A 17644-nucleotide genomic window follows, 5' to 3' on the forward strand; every position below is an offset into this window, starting at 1 on the left:
GGAAGCTTAGTGGAGATAGCTGACTTATTTCATTGGGCCACTGAGCTAGCAGAATTTTAGCTTCATCTTTGTTCCATCTTACAATTGTTCCATCTTATATATGCTGGTTGCCTAATAGATGTTGATTTGGTTGAATTAATTACAAGACCAATGAGAAGTTTAAAGGTGCTTTTTTTTTTTTTTTCAATGGAAGAATAAAGGCAGGAGCCAAACTTTAAGGAGTTAAGAAGCAACTTGATTCCCACTGCCCATCTGCCTATGTATATCCCACTACTTGATGCTGGCTAATGTCTTCCTTTTTTATTTTTTCTAACTAATCTTCCTCCTCCTGACAGAAGAGCATGAATGTCTACCAAAGTTTAGCTTTTTGCATTACTTGTTTTTAATGTCACGAACTGAATGTTGCACGAGGATGGTTTTGGTAAAAGCCAAGGATGGCGTGGCTTCCATTTTCCTTAATTCAATGGACACCCTCCGGTTGTAATCTGATGGCTCTTACCAAGCAGCAGGCCTTGCAGGGTAAAGTAGTACAGGGCCCTTAGAATTGAACCAACTGTTGCAAGGTAGCAAATCAGGCTTCAAGTAGTTTTTAGTGTCAGCTGGAAAACAGACTGACTTCTATGTGCCACTAAGAAGTATTACCAGTACTGGGGCTGAAAGATCACACATATAAAATACCTAGTTTAGTACCTGGTAAAGAACAGGTAATTTGTGAAACATTGTGGTGGTTATTGCCCCCTGAGGCCTAATCTCTAGGGCTTTCCCCTCCTGTTCCTGTCCAGGAGACTTGGGTGTTTGCTCTAATGCATCCTTTGCAGGGGATGGAAGAGAGGATGGCTGCCCTCTGCTCTTTCTTCCCTGGAAACTCATCCTACTCTGGGTCTCAGTTTGTACATCTATGTGCTAAAGGTGTTGGACTGGTGTAGGGGCTTTTATTTGGAATTCACAGATAAACTGCCAAGGGGTCTATGAACTCCTTAAAGCATGACAAAAAATTATTCCTGTGTGTGTTCTGGGCGGCCCTGGTGACTCTATCATCTTTGATGCACCTGAAGGCGTAAATATTCCGTCATATCAGTTACTCGGTGTCCCAAAATTTGATACACATGCTCCTGGTGGTTCACAAAATGATTTCAGGTGGTATATGGGTGCATGTTTGTTATATTGATAATAATGTGATTCATGTTAGGGGAAAAAACCTAGCATATCACAGTTGAAATTTCATGCATATTATTTCTTTGGAAGAGGCTAAGTCTTGCTTTTAAGAAAAGATGACTTAAAAAAAAGTTACATGAATAATAGTACAAATGTGGGTTGATTCTTAAGTTTGAGATACAATGATTGGTCCCAACTCCCGACCCGGTACAGACAGAGGAGCTGAGTCTGGAGAAGTGGAGAAAAGGCCATAAAGAAAGTTGGTGGTAAAAGGCCAATAACCCAGTGGCCTTCTGCAGTATCATCATTCTCTATGACTGGCAGAAGTTTCTGACTCTCTCATGTCTCTTCCAAGAACAATGTCCCAGTCAGGCCAGAAATCTTGCCCAGAGAGTTTCCACCTTAGGCACTTTACTTGAGATGCCTAAGGAGAGGATTTCCTTGCAGGAAAAACGAGTAATACTGAGAAAGTCTCGTCTTTTTTCCCATGCTCCCTCAATTCTGAGATGTACTTTTTCACATTTTAATGTTCCTGAAATTGGGCTGCATCTTACAAAACCGTTTTTACCTAAGGTGACAGTTATTTCCTTGCCAAAAAGCTATTAGCAAATGGATAGTAGCTTAGAATTGAGACAATATGATTCTTTCACTTTTTTTTTCTCCTCCAAAGCAAATTACACTTGAAAGTCAGGACTTCTAATACATCTGTAAACTGAAAGAAAATTTCCCTTTCAATGAAAAACTCTCATCTCAAACCATTTACCCTGCACTGAATGGAAGTTAGGAGAAATGAGTCATCAATGCAGATGTAGAGATATTAACCCAGACCCAGCTTTCTGGACTCCACCCATCTACTCTCCTCTCTAAGTTTATAAATCCTTTGCATGTATTTAGTGCCTTTCCCAGGGATATGCCACATAGAACCTTCTGGAAATGGCTTTCTAGAAGTTATAAATCTGGATCCTCAACAGGGGAAAAGGATGAACCATCTTCCACAGCTTCAAGTGGACTTCATTCACTGCATGTCACAGCTGCTTGATTTCTCCACAGTTCATTTCTGTAGAAGACAGCCTTCTGGTCTGTTTTTCCAGATGGTGAGCTTGGGGTGACTGGACTGGCACTTTAGAAGTGCCTGACTGGACTTTACAAATCAGCATTTTTATTGGCTATTTTTGTTCTAGGTACAATGGAGGTTGATGGATTGTTACTTTTGGTTACCAAAACCAGGAGGAGGGGAGGGAGCTGCTTAGGAGAAACACCCAAAAAGAACAGACCAGCCTTTCTCAGGGACTCAGGGGTGGTGGCACTGCTTCCAACTGCTTCATTTAGAATACCAGATAATAAGCAACCAGGACTCGGCCTTTAGAAGTCAATGGAATAAATAAGCTGGAAAAGGTTGAAGAGAAAAAAGCCAAGGAACATGTAAGTAGAGGATTATATGGAGCCATTTAAGAGCACAAAAAGCAAGAGTAACAAGGCAGCAGATGGAATTTGGCCTCGCCTGGCCCTGCCAAGCTCACTCTGGGAAGCACTGTGTCGAAAGTGCTCTCTTTCTGTCCCCTGAAGCATTCAAGTTTCCTAGCCAAATTCTCAGGCTGTTTCTATGGAGTTTACAAAAAAAGAGCATAGCAGGGTTGATGTGCCCTTTCCTCGTCATTCTGCATCCTCTTCTCAGCTTCATGCAATAAATCTCTGGCTTAAATGAAATTGTTCAAAGGAAAATGGAAAATAGAAAAAAAAAATGGTGGAGGGGCAGGAGATACTGACTAGTTCTGGTTTTTCACAAAACAAGAAGAATTTGTCTAAGAGTAAACGGTGTTTATTTTTTGTTGTTTTCTTTTCAATCAAATGGAATTGCTTAATTAAAAAAAACTTATTTCTTTTCTCCTTAAATACTACAGACAACCTCATTTTATCGCAGCAGACACCTAGGAACAAAACACTGGACCCACCAGAGAAAACTGGGCAATAAAAGCATCAGAAGTTCAAGTCAACTATGGAAGAATTACTGTTAGCTGGCAGCTTTCAATTCTAAACAGAAGTGTCCCAAACCTATTGGGTTTGACAAAAGTTTCTTAGAACTGGGGAGCTGGGAATGTTGGACTCCTTTTAATTCTATTCCAATCATTTCCTGCATAGGGAAATTAAAGTCAATGCATCAAATGAAGACCCAAAGAAACATTTAAAAACTTGTTTGTCTAGTATTCAGTATGTGAGATTATTAAGTAATAACTTGTCCACCTAGTTAACCTTGTCCTGGAATATATATAGGTTATTTGTAGCCGCCACTGCTATAATATTTTCTGAAGGATGCCAAGCTGTATGCAAGATCTTTTTGCTAAAGTCCAGACTGTCGACACTGATCTCGTCTTTTCTCCGCTTGCCCCCCACACACACTTTTCTGGGTTTGAGGATAGCCCGGGGCTTGCTGTTTTCCCTCGAAGCCTCAAGGGTCACATCACGCTTGGTGTTTCTGTCGAACATCCTAAAGAAGTTGTTGTAGGAGCCCGTCATGATGACACTGCAAGATAGAGGGGAAAGGGAGTGACCGAGTGTTATGGAGAAAGGCAATGACGTATATTCATTGTGTCGTCTTTCTAGAGCAAATGATATCATGTTATGGGCAGCTTGTGACACCATAGGTTTTACTAAAAACAAAAACCAAAAAGTGAGAACAGGCTCTGCAGTGTGATTGTTGGCTTTTTTTTTTTTTTTGAATCACTGAACGCAGTGAGCCTTTTGGCTGGGTTTGGACATGAGGGATGGTGAGAACTCTCCCTGTAATTTGCTTTTGCTCGGTAGATTCCTTTTGGTTCTTTGGCTCAGTAAAGGTGTCCAGTGGTTTTAATGATCCCAGTCCTACCTACCTCCCATCAGGAATGCGAGACTAGAATGAGGTTTGTCAAAGTAGACACATTTTTGAAAACAATAAGCAGTTGTACGTGTTTAAGGCTTGGCCACTGTCAAGGGGGCTCCTGGACGTCTGACCTCTAAGGCTTTATGGCATCAGTGCGGTTGGGGGAGAGATGCTGGTGGCATCGTGCATGAACCCGGGGCGTATCGTTTCCCTTGCCGAGAACTAGCTCTGAATTCGGCCTTTTTAGAAAACTTATCTACAAAATGGATGTCATCATGGTCTTATCTGGGAAACAAGTAAGAAAATTCAAATTTTAAAAGAATCTGGGATGGAGAAATAAAAAGATTTTATATGGTTTTTATTTCCACATTTAATGGACACATGGCTTCCACATTTTTACAAGAGTTATCCCCTCTTAGGCATAGCTGCAATTGATCAGGAGAGTGGTGAACACCCAATGTCTTCCAGAGGCAAGGTACTCAATGTTTAATGGTGACATTTCAGACATGGTGACAAGCTGAGGTGGGGAGAGAGAGATTCCTTGAGCCAGGGCATCTGCAAGTACCCCAAGTGCCATCACACAGCAGTTCCCCTGGAGGGGCTGGCTCCCGCTCACTTCTGGGTGGAGCTCTGACTGGCTCCTTAAGATGGGAGAGCAGGAACTCTCATCCGTTTCTCAAATTATTTGGGATGTATGGAGAGGTGAAGGAAAAAGCTGACAAGATTGGGCCACAGCAAGGAGGATGTGTTTTTGGGCATGTTGTCAGCTGTACCAGGTAAATTAAGCAAAGGCTAGATTTTGTTACTCTGGCCCATCAAACTGATGCTGTGAACTGTGTCTGTGTCCTTGAGTGGACTGTTATTACCTTGTCAGGCAGGGCACTGAGGGCTTTGCCTCCATGATCTCGTTTCAACTTCTATTATCCCATAAAAGGGTTTTACACAGAGGTAAGTAATTTGCTCAGTGTCACATTGCTAGTAGGTAGTAAAGTCCACCCTTAAACCCACATATGGTTGACTCTGGGGCATAAGTATTCAGCTGGTTGGCCTCACTGCTTCCTGTGCTTTGACGTTCGCTTCCTTCCCCTGACCCAACTCATTTTTAAACAAGTAAGAGATATTATTTTCAAAAAAAAAAAAAAAAGACTATCAACCTTATTTGAAAGAGAAATTAAATTTCCCAGTTGTGATGTTATAGAAAGTGTTGATCTTAGGATTCAAACTCTACACTTGTTACTTTTGCTTCTACTACTTACTACTTTATGAGGTTGGGCAGATTAATTTATCTTGCTAAGCCTCAGTTTCCTGAACTGTAAAATGAGAATGATGGAAACAATCTTGTTAGACTGTGGTTGGGATTAAATAAAATGATGTGTATGAATGTGTTTGGTGTATAGTAGGTGCCTAATAAGTGTGGTTTTTGAATCAAGGCTAAGATAGAGGAAAAATCTGAGCAATAATAACAGATATGTAAATAATAATATATGAATAAATCAATACCTATAAATAAAGAATAAAATGAGAGGGCTGGCTTCTTCTCCCCGTGGGGGATTTTGTTCATATGTCACAGTTGCTTTGCTCTCTGTCCTATACCAACTGGTCAGTGTGACTTGGGTCCTTTGCCATGTGGGGACTCCTTCCAAGCATGCTAAGGAGGGGATTCATTTTGATCAGTGGCAAAGAAAGCCAAGAAACAGGTTGAGTGTGAGAGAGATGGTTTGTATTCACTGAAAGCTTGAATGTCTGAATGTCCTGCCATAATAGAATTTCTATGCTTTCAAACACTATAATTGGTGCCACCTTCATCAAAGAACGAAATCAACCCCTGGTAGCTTGCACTTAGTTCTCATGGAAGTCAAAGAATCATTTGTATCTGTCAAACTAAAAATGAACTATTGGGAGGTATTATGAAGTATTGTTCAAATCAAAGGCCTTAAAATAGTAATACATCACTTTGAGGGAATGTGATAAATGAGGTCGACTAGAATTCAGTTAATGAACCACCAGGACCATTGGCCAGGTCTCCACTAGCAGCTTCAAGGGATAATTTTTGATCTGGAAAGCCCACTTGGCAGTAATCTGAACTGTTCAGGCTGGAATTTGCTGGTGGATAAGTGATCTTCATTTAGGCATGTTGACCTAGTGCTGGAGGTGTCTTGTGTGAAAAAGATAGGACTTTCTCATTAACATTAAAGTGTTATCTGTGCCAGTTCAGAAACAGGATTCAAAGGCCTTACTATATCCTTCTCTTCTTTCCAGGCCTGACATTATGCATTTCAGCCAGGTTTTGGAGCCCAATTTTGACCTCCCTTTGGCTGTACTCTACTTAGGATAAATTGCCCGAGCCTCTTCAAGACAACCTTTGGAAGGTTCTTCAGCTACAGAGCCTTTCTTACCTGTCTGACCCATTCCACACACACTCAAATTTATCAAAAATGCAGTCATTTTCATAGAGGGAACACAGCTTGCTGCGGAGGTAGTCATGAACCTGGAAAGGAAACATATCGAGAAGGTCAGTTATTATTTTAAACAGTAATTATTTCTGCAAACACCTTCTCTTCTGGTGTGAGCTGTTAAATCTTTCATTTGTACATGCTCCTTGAATCAGATGGCCCTGGATCTGAACCTAGGCTTGGCCCTTTCTAGCTGTAGGACATTAGGATGGGTTGATGAGTTTCTCATGTAGCTGATATGGATTAATTAAGCTTGCTTGTATAGACAGTGGCATCCAGTAAGACTAAAGAAGTAGATTCTCATTTTCTAAGCTGATTTGCTCACAGGCATTAGAGGTCACCATTCATCCAGTCTTTTATTCAACAAATATTTACTGAATACCTGCTATGCATTTGAGATGCAGCAGTGAGCCAAATATCCTTGTGGTGCTTTCCACCCAGTGTTACGTGAGAGACTATATAACCAAGTAAATAAATAAGACATTTAGATGGTGATAAAATCATAGAACAAAAGTGTATGGAAAAAGAGCCTGGGAGATCTTGTCGGGGGTGTATTATTTTATACAGGGCAAGTAGTCAGGGCTTCACTGGAGGAGGCAGCATTGGAGCAGAAGCCTGCAGGAGATGAATGAGCCACAGTGATGTCTAGGTTTGGGGTGAGGGGAAGGCTCTCCAAGCACAGGAAACAGCAGATACAAAGGCCTAGAGGCAGGAATCCTGGAGGGAGTGTGGTTGGGGAGTGGTGAGTAAGCAGCTGGGGGAGAGGATGATCAGTTTACATAGGCCCTTTATTCTGAGGAAGAAGAGACTTCACAGAAAGGATTGCTGAATCTGCTGTGTTGCAATGGATCCTAAAGGTGCAAAGACAAAGGCAGGGAGACCAGTTATAACCTGAGTGATAGATGTTGGCTCGGACCAGGGCATGAGCAGTGATGGGGACTGGTCAGATTCTCCTTTTGTTTAGAGAAAGAGCAGATAGGACTTGGGTCAACTCTGAGATGTGGAGAGAAAAACAGGAGTCAAAGATGACTACCTGATCTTTCTCCTGAGCAAGTGGAAGGAAGCGGGTACCATGTTCACTTTTGGGTACAATGGTTTAGAGATGTCTACATGTGGAGCTGTCAAGTAGACTCTGAGGTAAAAGGTGCCGTCCTGGAGTATGTGGAGATTCTTTCCTGGTTTTTCTTAACCATGCTGCTGCTTTCACTGGAAATCAACTGAGAGTGAGCAGGAAGAGAGGAATGGTTGGCAAACAATGTCAGATTTCTGGAAGGCACCAGGGGACACTTGACATTGTTGAACACGTATGTCAAATAAGGCTGATCAAGCATAGTTGAATATTTTTCTCCAGCTACACTCAGCAACTCAGATGTAGATGCCAAATAGATGAATAAAGTTCAGAGAGTAGTAGCCTGGGTTCAGTGTTTCGAAGGTAATCCTTCCTGAACCCACTAGTACAGAGTGGCAATAATAACGGGCATACCCAAAATGCTGGCTTGTCATTATTAGCCAGGTGCTTTATCTGTCAAAACCTCATTTCATCTCTAAAGCCATCTTATGATGCAGGTCCTTTCATTCTCTTTACTCTAATGGAGCATGAAGCACAGAGATATGACATCATTTGTCCAAGATCACACAGAAAAGAAAGTGACAGAAGGGGAGGGAACTGAGCCCCGGTATCAGGCTCTGGAGTGCACACTCTGAGCTGCACTAGCAACCTGCCTCCAGCTTGCTCTGGTGGGTCCTCAGTCCTTGACAGGAGCTGTGATAACGAACTCAAGTGAGGTTGAGAGAGAAGGAGATAGAACTAGGTGAAAGCAGAGGGAGGCTACCAAGGGTATTGGTGTTTAACTTTAAGTTAAGAGTGATGATTCAATCTCTTTTCTCCTGCAACTGTGGCTCTTTCTCTTCCTTTGACTCCAACAGTTCTGCTGGACGCTGAGCTTCAGGCTCAGTTGTGTGCTTAGTCTTGGGTAAAGGAACGAGGTCAGGCTCATCCTATGTTCCATTAGATGTTTTGGGTATTTGAAAAGTTCTGAGTTATTTGGACAGAGGAAGTTATTTCTAACTCTGCAAATTAATTTTCCCCCACCTTTACTCTCTCACTCCCAAACAGTTCCAGGCCTTGTCAGGGTAACAGCTTCAGTGCTTTGGTGACAAGGGAATACCCCTCTGGCAGTGCTGTTGGCATTGTTAGGTGCATTTGGGGGCTGCAAGGGTGAGGCTGTGTCCTGCCCTAACGGAGGCATCTCTGCCATAAACTACTCACTCACCTTCCCTGGGGAGCACAGCAGTAAAGGTTTATAAACCTGGCAGTGGTAAGATTTTTAAGGTCTAGTACCATCTGCCCACTTTGTGATGAACCTTTCCTCATCTGTCACCATTCACTTTTGGCATTTTGTCTTATTACTCACCTGCGGTGTTTCTATAAGTGTCAAAATGTGTGCTTTGGAAGTCACGCCCATTAGCAGGAATGACATTGCTGAGCACTCTGTAAACAATTCTTGAAAGATAGAAGTTGGGATAGACTCAAGGGAAAATCTAGTCTGAACCATTATTTCTCCTCCACCACAACTAAGGTCTGGGTAGCTCCTACCTGCCTCCAATTGACAACATTTAAAGAAAAAGAATGTCTACTGTGAAGTATGCTGTATGTATGTTTTGTTGCATAGAAAGAAGTCTTCTTAGGCAAACCAGAGGGACCTTTTTCTACCAGAGGAAAGAATAAGGTAAGATGTACACATGAGCAACCTCTAGAGCATGGAGCAAGAGAGAACTTAAAACTCATCCTGTTTAATGTTCTTTCTTCATGTTCCTAATATGACTTTTCTATGATCCTATTAATTTCTGCATGGGATTTTTGCACTAGACTGAGTGTCCCAATACAGTGTTTCTCATTATTTGTGGGAGTCCAGTGTCATACAGTTAGTGGACTGCTATGAGGCAAACAAAGAGCCAACTCTGTCGGTCCATTCTTGTATTTCAAGTGTTGACAAACTTTTTCTCCAAAGGGCTGGATAGTAAATAGTTTAAGCTCTGTGGGCCGTATGGTCTCTGTGACAGCTACTCAACCCTGCCATTGCACATGGAAGCAGCCGTAGAACATATGTAAGTGACTGTACATGGCTGTGTCTTAATAAAATTTACCTGCAAAGACAAATAGGGGGCTGGTTAGGAACACAAGTTGCAGTCTGCCAGCCCTTGTTCTATGGGAAAACTTGAAAATAGCTAATCATACTTAAGTCTGCAGCCTTTTATTCATGGAAACGTGATTGAGATCTGTGAATGCATGTATGAAAACGTATAATAGTAGCATTACCTGTCTCCTTGCTCAGGGAAGGCATTATTGACTGATCACTAAATTCTTTCCCACTGGACCTCACAACCTATCACGGTGTTCTGGAGGCTCACTGAATCAGAGCTTGTTTACCATCTTTAAATTACTTCATGTAAAAGTTAGATGGCTGTGCTCTAAAACTAGCTTTGTCCTAAATCTACTCTTCCTAGTTAAGGCTCCCCAGTAGCCACACTCAGGTCCTAGTTCCCACTGCTCTTTCTTTTGCATTAAGGATTCGAATACTATCAGGTTTGTCTTATGCAGCTGGAAGAGGACACTGTGGTGACTCTAGTCCTGGGCTAAAGATGAAGGCTGCAAATGAAAGCTTGGGGGTAAGTGATGTGGAGCCAAGCCCTGAAGTCAAGGTAGGATTCAGGAGACAGGAACACTAAATAATAGGGAATATGATGGACCACAGGGGAAACAAAGCTATCTCCACTACATATATGGCTGTGAATTCTGGCTCCCAAACCTTTCTCTAGCACCTGCTGGAACAGAGTCATCAAAGTCTTCAACCTCCTCTCTGAACCTTTCCTTCTTCTTCCTCTGACTGGAATTTGGATCTCCTCTGAAGACACTCAAGTGGTAGCTAGAGTTTTGCTCTCACTCCACATGCCAGTGTTGGGTAGGTAGGCTCCTTGTTGCTCCAGACAACTATTCCTATTTAAAGTCCTCAACTCCTTTGAAGTCATGCCATCAAACTAAGCTTCCTGCTACCTGTCCTTCTTTTAGCCATCAAAAGTTCTGAGTCCCTAATCCTTATTCCTTGAAGCAAGTTTGCATCTCTGTCTCTCTTCCATTACTATTCCTGTCACTATTTTTAGTTATTCGAGCACTCTAGTCTCTCTCTTACTCAGTCTCATCATATTCAATGTGTTTTGTCCTTTGCTTCCTTGGTCATATTATGAACCTTGTCATTGCTATCCCTGTACCTGTCATTGCTATCCCTGCTGCTGCTGTTAACTCCTGTCTTTTTAGTTCACTCCTTCTAGTATCTTGATTCTATCAATCCTTAAAATTCATTATTTCCCCTTTGCCCACCTTCGACTCAGCAGTACATCATTACAATCATTCCTTTAGCATATATATTCAACAAGCTTGCCTTTCTTGCTCTCTCTTTCCATTGTACTCATTTGGCACAACTCTATCACTGGTTAAATCTTACTTTCTACCCTTTCTTTACCTGTATCAAGCAGGTGAATGTGGCTGAGAAGAAACATAATCATACAGGTTAATCTCCCTTTAAATCAATTATGTAAATTTCAAGTGGATCCCTGAGCAACCCTACCACCCTACAACATTTCTCTTTCTTAGATGAGTACTTTACCCCTTTTCTTTCTTCCCATTCAGCTAATGACCTTACTACTTATTTTACTAAAGAAAACACCTACATGTTCTCATCACAAAATTCACAAACCTACTTCATCTATATATGAAAACTGCTGTCATTCCTTTGACAGATGAATTATCTATGCACCTTACCGTCTACAGCCAATTCTGCAATGGACTGCATCCCCCACTGGCTTGCCTCAAGGGCTTTGTTCTTTCAGTGGTCTCTCTCTCTAATGGTCTCTCTCTCTAGTGGCTTATTCCTATCAGCAGAAAACATGCTGTAATAACTTCATTCAGCCAGAATCCCTTTTCAGCTACACTTCCATTTCTCTGTTCTCCTTCAGAGTAAACTTACTGAAACAGTTGTCTGTCCTCATTATGTTATCATCTTCAGTTTCTTAAACTCACTCCAATTGGACATTTATTCACACTGCTCTACTACTGTTCCTCTGTCATTCAGGTTACTGATAATCTCCACTTACTAAATCCAAGTTCGTAGTCTTCTGTACTTGATTCAGCAAAGCATTTGGCAGTCGATGACTTCCTTTTCCTTAAGACATTTTCTCCACTTGGCTTCCTAGTCACTCCTCTCATCTCACTGGCTAGTTTCCCCAAATCTCTCCTGCCAAATCCTCTTCCTATTTTCAACTAGGTCTTATTTTCCGACCTCTTCTTTAATTATACTAATTGCCTAGAAGATCTCATTCAGTCCTATGGCTTTAAATACCCTCTATATACTTGTGAGTGTCAGGTTTATATCTTGAAGCTAAATATATCCAGACTCACATTGAGCTGTCTACTTGCTGTGTCTGTTTGGATGTTAAACTGGTTTAACAGAGCCAAAACCAAACTCTCGATTTTCTCATCTAAATAAATTGGCAACTCTACTTTTCTAATTGTTCAGGACAAAAATTTTGGAGTAATCCTTGGTGCTTCTTTCTTTTCCTGTTGCATCCCACATCAAATTCGTCCTCAAACCCTATTGCTTTTACCTTGGAAATATATGAAGAATCTGGCTATCTTCATTGCTAATACACTCATCTAAGCTACTATTTCCCCTTGCCAGAATGTTATAACTATTCTCCTGTCTCTTCCAATGTCCCTCCCACAGTTTCTTCTCCCCAGCGCAACCAGAATATTAATTTAAAAATGTCAATGATGAAAATGATCTGGAATTAGATAGTGGTGGTTTCATTAAATTGTGTGCTTTGAAAGGCCAATTATTATGATATGTACATGATATCTCAAGGAAAAAATGTAAGTCAAATCCTTCTGTATAGAATCCCCCCACTTCTTTTTATCTAACCCCAAATAGCTTAAAATAGGGTTAGTTTATCCCCACCCCACTTGATCTTTGCTTTCATTATACTCTTGCCTGGATTTTGCTTCTTTAAGTCCTCTCTACTTCAAAGTCTGGTCTTCCTCTTTCAACAACACCACCCTAAAAAATGCCTTTCCCTTTGTTTCCTTGCATTTACACCATCTACCTAACACTTAAGTTCAAAACTTCCGGTCTTTTTGATTCCTCTCCCTGTACATTTGATCAGTAAGCAAACCTCACTGACTCTTCATCTTACCTATCCTTCCATCTGCACTCTACCACTACCAGACCAAATTGCCATCATCTCCTCTTATCTAAATTGTCTGTTTGGCAAACTGCAAAGTGAAACACACTGTAAAAACTAAAACTCACAATGTCATTTCCTGGTGTAAAACTTTAATGGTCCTCCATTGTACCCAGTCCACAGGCAAAACAGCCTACTGTACATTACCAGGGCCTAGTGATTGGCCCCTTACCTCTATCTCCAGGCTCATCTTTCTGCCTTTGTGATTCATATTCAAGGTATAAGCACCCTGAACACACCTCATTTCTCTTGACACCAGGCCTTTGAACATACTATGTTTTTAATTATTATACTTTAAGTTCTGAGATACATGTGCAGAACATGCAGGTTTGTTATACGTGTGCCATGGTGGTTTGCTGCACCCATCAACCCATCATCTACATTAGGTATTTCTCCTAATGCTATCCCTCCCCTAGCTCCCCACCCCTTGACAGGCCCCGGTGTATGATGTTCCCCTCCCTGCGTCCATGTGAACACACTATTTTAAGAGCATGCATTTCCTGACTAGTTCATGGCAGTTAAGACTCAGTTTAAGGGTCACTTCTTTGAGAAAATCTTTCTCACCTGGCTGGACCATCTCTTGCAGAGATGCACACTCAATTCCTTGCTCATCATCTGCCTTTTCCGTCAGATGGTAAGCTGCATGAGAGCAGGACCATTTGTTTACCTCTATAGTATCCATTCCACATGAAGTGCTCAGTCCATATCAATTACATTGAATTCTAGCCTCTCCACATGCACCTTTATCTTAATTATAGCCTGTACCATTTTACTGAATGTATCACCATGCACTGCCTTCCATTTTTCTGCATTGTAAACCTTTGGAAGCAGGGGTTGGCTTAAAAGCTCATGAAGGCAATGTTCCATATACCTATGGGTGCCTGGGGTTCTATACCTGGTAAGTCTCGATGGGGCGGTTTTCCATGTTGAGATCCCAGACTTTAACGGTCAAATAGTCCCTGGTCATGATATACCTCCCACTGTGGCTGAACTTCACATCCGAAATTGAAGAGATAATTTCAGAGAAAAATGATCTGTTGCTTGGATCTTCCGGCTCTTCAAAAACTGCAGAACAAAAGCAAAACAAGACAAATTTAGCAATCCTTATCAACTGATTCTAACATGTTTGGACTGGCTAGGAAGCTAATAGTGTAACTGAGAATCTTCCTTAAGTAGGGCTGGTGTCTGCAGAATGTAAGTTGCTAATAGAGAACTGCCATCTCTCTGGTAGCGGAAAAAGCTGTCATTAGTTTCTGGATTTTAATTCTCATGGAAGGACTGGCATGGGACCTGTCCCATTCATAGATCTGGCACTGACAGATCTATGCATCTAACTCTTTTTCTGTTTCCCTTGGTATCTGGGTGTCACTGCATAAAACCTGGAGTCATCTTAGATACTTAAAAAAAAATTTTTTTACAGCTTTTAGTGAGATAAAATCCACATACCACAAACTGTAAAGTGTAGAGTTCAGTGGTTTTCAGTATAATCACAAAATCATCGCTATAATCTAAATTTAGACTATGTTCTTTACCTCCCCCCAAAAACTCCATATGCATTAGCAGTTACTTTCCATTGCCTGCTCCTATAGTCCTAGGTAAACACCAATCTGCTTTCTGATTCTCATTCTGGAAATTTCACACAAATGGATTCATAGAATATATGGTCATTTGGGACTGACTGGCTCATTTTACTTGGCATAAAATTTTTAAGGTTCATCCATGTCGTAGCATGTATCAGTTCTTCGTTCTTCCTATGGCCGAATAGTATTCCATTGTATGAATATACCACATTTTGTTTATCCATTTATCAGTTGATGAGCATTTGAGTTGTTTCCACTTTTTAGCTGCTAGGAATAACAGTGCTATGATTATTCATATACAAGTTTTTGTCTGGCCTTATGTTTTCATCTCTCTTGTTGGCTCATGGTGTTTAACGGTGGGACTTTGGCCAGGTGTGGTAGCTCATGCCTGTATTCAGCACTTTGGGAGGCCTGGGCAGGAAGATCACTTAAACCCAAGATTTCAAGACCAGCCTGGAAAATATAGGAAGACCCCATTGCTATACAGTGAGCCAGGCATGGTAGGGCATGCCTGTGGTCCCAGCTACTTGGGTGGATGAGGCAAGAAGGATTGCTTGAACCAAGGAAGCTGCAGTGAGCTACTATTGTGCCACTGCACTCTAGCCTGGGTAACAGATCGAGATCCTGTCTTCACAAAAGAAAGAAAGAAAAAAGGTGGTGCTTTCTTGCTGGACTGCCTTGGGTCTAAGGTCAGCCTGTCATTTACTTGTTGTGTGACCTTAGGCAAGATACTTCTCTGTGCCTTAGGTCTCCTTGTATGTAAACTGTAGCTATGATGTCTTTTTAAAATTAACAATATTTACAAATTTGTATAAATTTAATGGGTACAAATGTGGTTTCATTACATGGATATATTGCATAGTGGTGAAGTCTTGGCTTCTAGTGTAACCATTAGCCAAATAGTGTACATTGAACCCACAATGTCTTCTGTGTGAATTGTCTATTTGCTCTGATATCCAGCCTCTTATTATCTCTCTCAATAGCTTCAGCTGATTTCCACTTACAGGAAGAAGGCATGGCTTCTCAGTATGTTATCAGAGCCCATCATAAACTGTCTCTAATTCTTCTTTCTACCTCGATTTTAAGTTGGATGTATAGAGTATATCTCCATGTTTCCCACTTCTATTCATTGCCTGATTCCTTCTTCATGGATCCAAATACTCTTTGATTCATATACCTCATCTGCTACATATTATTTCACCCCAAATGATCTTTTCTTTTCTCTGAAGCCCTATCATACTTGGTCTGCCCATTTATTTAGTATTTGCTCAGGTACTCTCTTACAATGAAACTATCATTTTTCACATTATTATTTTAACAATTCATGAGTTTGTTTTATCTCTTCAACTAGGACATAAGCTTCTTGAGAACAGGATTTTGGTCTTATCTTTATACTCAGAGTCTTGCTCACAAATGTTCAATGAATATTTGTTGCTTCACTGGAGCAAAAGCCAGATAAATTAACAGATTCTTTGCCTTCTGGGTGCTTAGCATGTATAGTATTAAGTTGAAACATATGCAGTTGCTGACATTCAATTATTTTTGACCTACAAAGATGGCAATTGTGTATGGTTAAACCCAACAAGGGTTTATATCACAATTTCAGGCTGAAACAAACACTGGCCTGCAGGTTGCTGAGTTAACTCATCCTCCAAGACTACTTCTTTCCTGCCTGGTCAATGCACTGACATAGTCAGTAATGAATTCTGTATAAAGAGCCCAAGTATATAATAAGTTACATTTCAAACCTTGCTGAATTAAACTGTGAACTAAGCCAAAATGTTAATTTTCACAGAACGATTGAAGAGAATAGCAACAAAAACCCTGATCAATCGAATTGAAATTGCAAATTAAGAAAAGAATCATTGAAACAGAAAAACATGGCTCATTACAGCCTCTGACCCAATGTCTTAGTCTGTGCCCTCATCTTTTGGGCTTCAGCTGAGTATTAGTGAAGGCCCCAGGATTCTGATTGGTATCTTCGTAGTTGAGAACTAGATGGGAAGAAAATTTTCACATTAGTTTCAACTAACAGCCATCTCAGTACTGGGGGCTTGGAAATTCCAAGTAAAACACCTGACCCAGAGGCAGTAAAGTGGATGAGCTTAGCAAATTGTGCTCTGGAATCATCAATTCCTGCCTCTGTCAGTTACTAGCTGTGATCATTTTATTTAGTACTCCAGCTTTAGTTTTCTCAGCTGCAAAATGAGGAGCCACATTGCTTGGCATATAAGCTTGGTACATAGTACGTCCTCAATACATGCCATCACTATTTTCATTTTCAGCATGCACTGCTTCTGTGCTGGCCAGTCATATCTTATTCATGAAGACTCTTGAGAGTTTGGGACCGAGGAGTACAGAACCTGTGGACTATTTAAAAGACATAAAGAATGTTTGCATTTTCTCTTCTTTAAACTCAAATCTATTTTAAAATGTTTAAATCGACAACAAAATTGTATATATTTATGGTGCCTTTTAATGTTATACATAGGAATCTGTTTCCCAAATACTTGGCATGTTGGGAGGCCAGTGTAGCAACACTGTAAAGCCTCAAAATGACACCTTCACAAGATGGATGTGAAATGAAAGATGACAATTCTTCAATCAACCCACCACTATTTATTTGTGGAGTGCTGGCTTTAGGTAGCACACAGAGGGCAAGGTACAGATAATATACTGGCATAGCACTTTGCAGTTCATGACACATCTATGTATATTCAAGTTTTAATAGCAACTCCAGGAATTATTTTCATTCGGGTAATAGCATTTAATAGTATTAATAATTACTGTTGATGGGAAGCTTATAATACTGCAGACCCTGTGCTTTACATGTTTTACTTCATTTAGTTGTTAAAACAGCCTATAAAGTAGGAATTATGATTCCTCATTTTATATATGTGGATAACTAAGGCACAGAGAGGTTTTGTAACTAGTCCAGGGACACACAGAGGTAGAGCTGCATTTTGAACTCAGATCCGTCTGACTTCTAAATCTTTGTTCTTAATCATGATGCCATGTACGAGACCTTGCTGAGCATTCATTTATAAGTTAAGTGTCTTGTATGCACAGGCACACATACATGCACAATACAGTATATTAGCTAGAGTCCACAAATAAAATACTTTTTATGTGTGGGATGGATATGTGCCAGGCCCTGTACCAAATGCTAAAGACACAATAATGAACAAGACAGATCCAGCACTACTCTCAGTGAGCTCACAGGATAGAGGAGGGGATACATGTTTAGCAATCACACAAATGTGGTTACAGTTGTGAATAAGTGAGATTTTACTGTATTATCAGAG

The 17644-nt window shown here is 40.8% G+C and overlaps 1 protein-coding gene across 9 annotated transcripts in view; it reads right to left on the bottom strand.

The window, feature by feature from the left end:
* Positions 1 to 2957: 2957 nt before the first annotated feature.
* PPP2R2B (protein phosphatase 2 regulatory subunit Bbeta) overlaps positions 2958 to 17644 on the bottom strand; it is a 476090-nt gene continuing 461403 nt past the window's right edge. For all 9 annotated transcript variants that reach the window (XM_025388122.1, XM_025388121.1, XM_025388126.1 and 6 more), the window contains 3 exons: positions 13655 to 13824; positions 6409 to 6500; positions 2958 to 3676 (listed from right to left, as the gene is read on the bottom strand). In XM_025388122.1, the coding sequence (XP_025243907.1) occupies positions 3397 to 3676; positions 6409 to 6500; positions 13655 to 13824 (542 nt within the window). In that variant the 3' untranslated portion in view covers positions 2958 to 3396. The remainder of the gene's footprint in view (positions 3677 to 6408; positions 6501 to 13654; positions 13825 to 17644) is intronic.

The sequence above is a fragment of the Theropithecus gelada genome, chromosome 6 (genome assembly GCF_003255815.1).
Source record: "Theropithecus gelada isolate Dixy chromosome 6, Tgel_1.0, whole genome shotgun sequence".
NCBI lineage: Eukaryota > Metazoa > Chordata > Mammalia > Primates > Cercopithecidae > Theropithecus > Theropithecus gelada.